The 8,550-nt window shown below is 42.1% G+C and overlaps 1 protein-coding gene across 1 annotated transcript; it reads right to left on the bottom strand.

The window, feature by feature from the left end:
* Nucleotides 1–4,178: 4,178 nt before the first annotated feature.
* Nucleotides 4,179–8,192, bottom strand: bfsp2 (beaded filament structural protein 2, phakinin). The gene is made up of 7 exons (XM_053628060.1): nt 7,265–8,192; nt 6,857–6,939; nt 6,079–6,235; nt 5,782–5,943; nt 5,486–5,614; nt 5,102–5,337; nt 4,179–4,425 (listed from the first exon to the last, which is right to left on the bottom strand). Exons 1-7 carry the CDS (start codon nt 7,691–7,693, stop codon nt 4,329–4,331), a joined length of 1,293 nt encoding a protein of 430 aa, XP_053484035.1. The 5' UTR covers nt 7,694–8,192; the 3' UTR covers nt 4,179–4,328.
* Between the last annotated feature and the right edge of the window lie 358 nt (nt 8,193–8,550).

The following is an 8,550-nucleotide window of genomic DNA, read 5'->3' as shown; positions in this document are numbered from 1 at the left end:
GATCAGACTCTTACTCACTCACCGTCTCTTACTGATTGGCTGCAGCTCCTGCCAGTCGCTGTGTAGCAAACTTCTTCCGTGCCTGAAGTTCGGGACGTGATGACTTTTTGGAGAGGAAAACAACCAAAGCGTTTACGTAGTTACGTATAAAGGTAAAGGGTGCACATACAGCTTATTACAGAATATTTACATCATGTTCAGAAAGAGAAACACACTTTCTGATCTAGTACAGTGTATACAGTGGGGGAAATAAGTATTGAACGTGTCAAAATTTGTTTCAGTAAATATATTTCCAATAAGGCTATTCCCATGAAATATAAAGAATTCACAACGTTAAAGTCCGTAAATAAAGTTATGTGTAATAAAGTGGAATGACACGGGAAATAAGTATTGAACACGCTAAGAAAAAGCAGTTCTTCAAGGCTAGGTAATGCAAGGAACCAGCTGAAATCTGTAAGTAATTACACCCCCTATCTGTGCAGATTAATATCAGCTGGATTAGTAAATTGATGGTCTATAAAAAGGCTTTTCGTTACCAAGGTGTCACACAAGAAACATCTCATGATGGGTAAAAGCAAAGAGCTCTCCCAAGACCTTCACGACCTTATTGTTGAGAAACATATCGATGGAATCGGATACAGACGTATTTCAAAACTTCTGAATCTTCCAGTAAGCAGCATTGGGGACATTATCCACAAGTGGAAGCAACATTGTTCTGTCGTTAACCGGCTACGCACAGGAGCTCCTCACAAGATTTCTGACCAGGGAGTCAGAAGAATAGTCAGAAGAGTAGCCCAAGAGCCAATGACCACTCGGAAAGTGCTCCAGAAACACTTGGAGGCAGCAGGTGCCATCGTCACAGAGAAAACAATAGGCAGTGCACTCCACTGCTCACGCTCACAACGCAAGACTCTATTAATAAAGAAAAGGCATGTCGAAGCCCGTTTACAGTTTACTACAACTCATGTGGACAAGCCTGTGAAATACTGGGAGAGTGTAGTCTGGTCAGACGAGAGCAAAATTGAACTTTTTGGATGTCATACTACACACCATGTTTGGAGAAGAAATGGCACTGCACATCACCCTAAAAACACTACACCAACAGTGAAGTTTGGAGGTGAAGCATCACGGTGTGGGGCTGTTTTTCATCACATGGTACTGGCAGACTTCATATAATTGAAGGAACGATGAATGGAGTCCTTTACCGGGAGATTCTTGAGAAGAATCTGCTGCCATCCACCAGTATGATGAAGATGAGACATGGGTGGACTTCCAGCAGGACAACGATCCAAAGCATACAGCAAAGGAAACTTTCAATTGGTATCAGAGAAAAAAAATCCAGGTGTTAGAATGGCCCAGTCAATCACCTGACTCGAATCCAATTGAACAAGATTTAAAGACAATATGTTTAGAAGAACGGGCCAAAAATCACACCTGAATACTGCAGACCATTAATTTCTTCATACAGGAAGCGTCTTGAAGCCGTCATTACAAACAAAGACTTCTACACTAAGTATTAAATACATTTCAGTTAGCGTGTTCAGTACTTTTTTTGTTGTGATTTTTGGTATAGTACATACAGTTTGGGACACGGCTGCAGAATTCACCCAACCCACAACACGATGTTATATGATCACTAGTGATTGGTGGAATATACACCAGCTCAAAGCCTAGAATGTGAACACACGTGTGTGTGTGTGTGTGTGTGAGTGGGAGAAAGTGAGAGAATCACAATGACAGAACTAGAACGACATTTTCCCACTCCAACAAAGCTCAAAACTCGCCTGTCCAGACCAAAACTGGGCACCTGGTAACCCTAATGAACACGTCAAACCCTGACGCACTTAATGCCATCCTGTATTTAGTTTTAACACTACGCAGACTTTTGCACTTCTGTTTGATGGACATGTGAGATAATCACAAACTTGTCCAGAACGTTAATTATCCATGTGGCTCAGCCACAGAACATTTTAGCCCTCTGAGACTGGACAGGATGCTTACGGTCAACTATTTAAAAAAAAAAAAAAAGATTTGTAATGGGCCTCATTTACATTTACATAGTTCAACCCTCTGTGATATGTAGATACATTGCACACTCATAGAAGCAAACGTTTAGTGGTGTGGTCGTCTCTCCAAATGTTCCGTCAATTATTCATCCCATGGACTAGCCTCCAAGACCAACTGACGCAGGAGTGACATTAGAGCGGCGAGTCCCACCCTGCTGTCAGTGGGTGTTTCTGTGTACGCAGGAACAGATATAACATTAGCACCCTGACTCTAGGTAGTCAAAAAAAAAAAAAAGGCGTCCAGGATGAAAGGAGCTGTGCTGATCCTTCTGCTTCTCGCTCTCTTCCAAAGCACTTCAGTAGCCGCTCCAATGGACAGACTTCAGCTGGTAGGATGATTTTATTTCATTTTATTTCTGTGTATATATGGATGCATTACAACACAATGCCATGCATGCATTTCAAACGTTGTCGCTTAGTTGCTATGATTGAACTGGCTTCCCATACTGGTAAAACCCATTCATATGAAGATCCAATAACATGAAGTGATATAATATCTGAACCTCATTTACTCTAAATCGTTTAGACGATTCAGCCCGAAATCCAGACAGAAGCCGTCGAGACAGGACCTTCGGACGAGCCTCAGGTGAGTTTGACGAAATAAAGAGACGACGTTTACATTCAGAAGTTCCTTTTTAATTAAGAAAGATTTTAAGATCTTAAGCCTCAAAACTTTGAAATGAATTGAAATGAGTAAATTAGTGAGCTTGACAAAAAGAGGTGTAATATACTTTTCCTACGAAGGAAGTCAGCCTATGAAATACACTGATGAGTTCTCTGTTTATCAAACCGGGAACGTGTTATCGGGATGAATCAGTGCTGACGGTGAGTGAAAAGGCTGGAGAATGAGCTTAGAGGACATTTCATTTGCACGGATGAACTTGAAATGTATTCATTTATGTTAATCGGTGCTCTCGTGTCAGATGCGTCTTAACACTGGGATTTCTCAACTTGAAGTGACTACATGAACTTGTTACTCATAGTTTTGAACTGGACTAGTCCTATTTCTGGGTGAATCATCACGAGTTACTATTTAGGACCTAGTTGCAGTGCAGTTCCTGCAAAAAGCTGAGTTGGGAGTAGCATAATGTAATGATACATGGAGTTGAGAAGCGCAGTCTTAGAATAACGCTTTTCTTCTTCTACAGAATGGGGTAGCTCAGTCTGTGGGTCTTCGGATGAGGAGGGAGACCCCCATCGTCTCTAAAACACCTGATCGTTTCTGTACTGGCTGCTTCTCTGTCATAGGAGACCCAACCAGACCACAGAAGTAAAACCATACACGTTTTTTTTTTTTTTAAACTAAATAAAGAGGGAAAAAAAATCATATATTGACTCTATTTTATAACTTTTTTTTTTTTTTTTACTTGGAGTTTTTCTATGTATGTAACTATTAAGTCTCAGATGAATAAACGTGCCTGTTTCTATTCACGAAAGTGTCATGTGGTGTTTTTTTTCATTGCAACCAAAGCATTACTGCACCTGTAATTTGTGGATTTCCTAAACTGTTGAGTAATAACATGGATTACGGACTGACGTCCAAGTGGCTGGCTCGGTGCTATGTCATTAGAACCGCAGAGTGTTATTATGGTGCGTGGAGATGTGGGCTGAGACAATTAAGGCAATTATTCTCCCAGACCCTCTACCAGCCTCTTTTTTTTCTCTCCCAACAGGCAAAAACACCAAAATAGTGTTCTGTGTCAAAGAGGTGTTATTTTAGCGCGAGAGGTTTTGCTTGCATTCGGAGAAAATGTTCAAAACATGCAGCGCGTATACAATTAAAGGTTATGCATGTTTTGGAATGTGACTTGAAAGTCTTACAGGTTTATTATTCTCAAACGCTCAACTTGTGAAATAGTTCTGTAATCTATACAAGCCATAGAGCAGAAAGGAATTGATGCAAGTGAAGATGGCAAATTTTATGGAATTGTTTCGGAGTGAAGCCACGCGTACGAGGGCAAAGTTTCATATCACCGTCTTCTCCTTTTTCACTTCAGAACCTGCGAGGAAGAAAAAAAAAAGACATCTATAAGAGAGACACTAGAAGAGAGAATATACGAATGTTTCGTAATTCCATCTAATATTGAATATGTTAAAAATATGAATACTGTTGTGTTTTACAAACTTGCACACAAATGTACACTGTGTGTTTATTAGATCTGTTTGTGAAATAAAGACATCAATTCTGTCAAAATACTTCCACTGCTTAGTAGCTTAGATCAACAAGTTAGTTTACTGCAATTGTTTTTAGACACCAAAACCTTATGACCCAGTAAAAGCTGCAGTACCATCAGTAGAGCTTTCCTGTTCAGGAAAAGTTTGGGTTTGTCCTTCAGCTTCTGCACTAACATACACGGACCTGTAGGGGGCGACACAATACAACATGCAACATTTCTCATTTTGGACCACAGTCTCAGGGAGCAATCTAGTCTTAACCCAAATTTACTGCACCGGAACATCATTGCGACTCCTTTTAACTTGGCGGTAGGGATGTTTCACTTTATAAGACATTTTGTTGAGAAAGCATAGTTAAAAAACCCAGTTTGAAAGCAATTCATCATTTATTCAACTTCGGTAGCTGATTTATCCTGTCAGGGTGGCGGCGGATCTGGGAACACTGGGTGTGAGGTAAGAATACAACCCTGGATGGGATGTCAGTGTATCACATGACAACACATACACCCTCATTCACACTTGGAGCAATTTTGCATGACCAATCTATCTATCTGTTTTTGGGAGGTTGGAGGAAACTGGGGAACCCAGAGAAAACCCATGCAAACATGGGGACAACATGAACCTGGAACTGTGAGGTGGCAAAGCTACCTGCTCCACCACTGTGCCACCCCATGTTGGTTATGACCTGACTATTTATTTGTACTATCTAGTTTTGTAGCAATTTTGTCAGTTTGGTAAATGATGGTCCAGGGCAACAGCCTTGGAAAAACTCTATGCAATTCTAAATATATATATGCTGAGATACAGGGATGGAATTTGATTATAGATGCTGTCTTAAGGGTAATAGCTCAGATACTTACATTGATGGGTGAAATCTATTCTCCTCTCCCTCCAGGATCCCATGGTACATTCCAATCTCCATTTCTAGCCTCTTCTTGTTGTTGAGCAGTGTCTCATAGTCACGCTGTTGCTGCTCGATGTCTCCACGCACATCAGCGAGCTCGGCCTCCAGCTTCCCAATGACCGAGCCCAAGTTCTGAAGCTCAATGTCATGCCAGTGCTTTGCGTCATTCAGGGAGTTCTCCAGGCCTCGTTTCTGGATGTAGGAACATAGATCAATGTTGTACATGTAAAACCTGAAACGGGCCTGTTGGAAGACTTCATAAGCAAAAATTCTGAGATAGCCTCTGTATAAATAAATGGCTGATGAACAGAAAGATTTGAGTGTAAATCAAGTTTCATACCAGCGCTCTCATAGACTCTGTTTCAGCATGCAGGCTCTGGATCTTCGCATTTGTATCATTACATTCTGTCTTCAGGTTCTCCAGGACTTTTTCCTCCTCACTCAGTTTTCTGTCCCCACTGTCCACCTTCTGCATACACACAGTTATCATGTTAAGAACGATACAAGGGAATAGTGGTCCATCGCTGTTCCTTGCAGTACAATTGCCATAAGCGTACTTTTAAGAGCTCACTAAAAGCCAAGGTGCATTTGTAGATTGATTTTAAAAAACCATATCACTATATCTTTTTATTTCACCTTGCACTCTAGGAATGCATCAGTCTCTGCCCGGGTCTTCTCAAGGACCTTTTCCCAGTGGGAATGGATAAAAGTCAATATCTGTTCTAGACTGGTCTCAGTAGGTAGATCACTTTCATCAACCTCATGGCTAGACAACTGGTTATAGAGCTGTCTCACATCCTACAAAGGACAAAATGTTAGAGTTTGTGTTGGTTACACTTTCACAGTGATTCAAAGTGACACTAGAGCACAGTTTTTTCAAATCAAAACTAGTGTTTTGTTGTAGCCTGTCACATGCGTTGTCTGAATCCCCACCTCTTCATGAGTTTTGGCTAAGTCTAGAAGCTCAGCATGCATTCTCTCCATCTGGGTCTCCATGTCCGTCCTGGTAAAGTTGGCATTATCAATCACCTTATAGAGGGAGCTGATCTCTTCCTCTACGGCTTTACGGAAAGGCTGCTCATGTTCAAACCTGAATAATCATACACAGACAAGCTTTAGAATCTACTGTAAGAACTACTGCTCAGATTTTATGATAATTATAATGAGTATTTATTAGTCACATATACATTAGTCACATATACATTACAGCACAGTGAAATTCTTTTTTCTTTGCATATCCCAGCAGAAGGCAGAGCGGTCAGAGTGCAGGGTCAGCCATGATACAGCGCCCCTGGAGCAGAGAGGGTTAAGGGCCTTGCTCAAGGGCCCAACAGTGGCAGCTTGGCAGTGCTGGGGCTTGAACCCCCGACCTTCTGATCAGTAACCCAGAACCCGGTAGTGCTGGGCCTTGAACACCCAACCTTCCGATCAGTAACCCAGAACCTGGTAGTGCTGGGGCGTGAACCCCCAACCTTCCGATCAGTAACCCAGAACCTGGTAGTGCTGGGGCGTGAACCCCCGACCTTCCGATCAGTAACCCAGAACCTTAACCATCAAGCCACTACCATAAGCCTTGATATATTATAGAATATATGTTGAATTTATGTTGGAAAAGCATACATCTGTGAGAACAGTTACACACAATGTTTTATTTATTTCATGCTTAGCTTTTCACATTCATTCCAATTCTGTCTTTCTAAATCCCACATACCTCTCTTTAAGATCTTCAGCATTGGCCTGGAGATTCTCTGTCTGAAGCACAAGTCGAGCATTGTCCAGGATGGCCTCACTCACCTGGCAGATGGCAAGGGTTTATTAGAGTTTAGTGCACCTTTCTTTTATCCCAGAGACAGCAGAGGAACAATGTGACATACAATCGCGAACATTTCCAACTTCCACAGCCTTATTGATCCACAGCACATTATTCTTTCAGCAAGAATTGGAGACCACATGACTTGACATTTCACTAACTTGAGAGTCTTTATGGCTTCATGAGATCAGATGAAACTTCATGAATGAGTGGAGAAATGTTAAATTCCAGAAGATTACATGATCCTTGATAATTTACATCTGCACTCATAATTCATACTCATCACTCATAATCTGCAGTTCTGCCCACCTGTCTGTAGATGTCCTCCCATTCCTGCCTGAGTGCGCCCCACATCTTGGCGCTGGAGGCCTTGCGATCCAGGCAGTTATGGATCTGCTCTTCCAGCTGCTGATTGAGTTGCTCAAGGGTATGTACCTTGTCACGGTACTCTAGCAGACAGCTGTTAAGGCCCTCAGCACCCATCAGGTGACCCCTTTCTGCATACTTGGGCAGCACAGGGACAGTGGTACTGCGCAGGCCTTGCAGGAAGATGCTGCTGATGCCCAGTGCCCTGCGGGACACACGGGCACCCAGGCAGCTGGTGCTGTCGGAAGATGCCGAGCCCACGATTGTACCCCGAGGAGCTGTGGTACCGCATGTGCTCACTCGGCTCACACTTCCTGGCCTTTCTGCACCAGCCTGGCCCAGGGTGGATGATCGGCGTCTTGTCAGAGGCATTTCTTTCCTGGATTGGTATCTTACAGACCAACTACTCACCCAGAGGCATTAATGCGGAACACACCACTTCTTTCTAACTTCGCAAAACGGCAAAAAAGCTTCTGTCACATGCCTCTTTATGGTGGCCTGGGCTTCTGGAAAGCAGGGCTTTTGTTTTGGCACCATTGTAACAGCAGCCTGCACTCTTTGTTCATTCAGGCTGACTGATTTTTGGTTGCCTCAGCATTGTGTGTTTCTCAGGAAAGCTCTATAGAGCCCCTGACAAATCCAGGACACATGCTTGAACACATGATTCAACCAGGGATAAATAAATATAGGTGAAAACTCTGCAATCATCATATCCCATGCTTTTGTTTGTGTGTGTGTGTGTGTGTGTGTGTGTGTAAGAGAGCATTATGCAACACATCACACATCACATACTGGGCCAGTAAGCACCACCTGACTTACCCAAGCTAAATGACTCATGCTTTTTAGTATGACGTAAGTCATACTAACTATTAGAAAGTATCATTTCACCCGCTTGATTTTGGTCATGTTAACATTTAATAGAAAGTATACTTTCACCCAGTTGTTTTTGCTCATGCTAACATCTAATAGAAAGTATACTTTCACCCTGTTGATTTTGGTCATGCTAACATCTAATAGAAAGTATACTTTCACCCTGTTGTTTTGGGTCATGCTAACATCTAATAGAGAGTATACTTTCACCCAGTTGTTTTGGGTCATGCTAACATCTAATAGAAAGTATACTTTCACCCAGTTGTTTTGGGTCATGCTAACATCTAATAGAGAGTATACTTTCACCCAGTTGTTTTGGGTCATGCTAACATCTAATAGAAAGTATACTTTCACCCAGT

The sequence above is a fragment of the Ictalurus furcatus genome, chromosome 7, assembly GCF_023375685.1.
Source record: "Ictalurus furcatus strain D&B chromosome 7, Billie_1.0, whole genome shotgun sequence".
Classification (NCBI taxonomy): domain Eukaryota; kingdom Metazoa; phylum Chordata; class Actinopteri; order Siluriformes; family Ictaluridae; genus Ictalurus; species Ictalurus furcatus.
The sequence above is the reverse complement of the archived record's forward strand: the minus strand, read 5'-3'. Positions and strand labels throughout refer to the sequence as shown.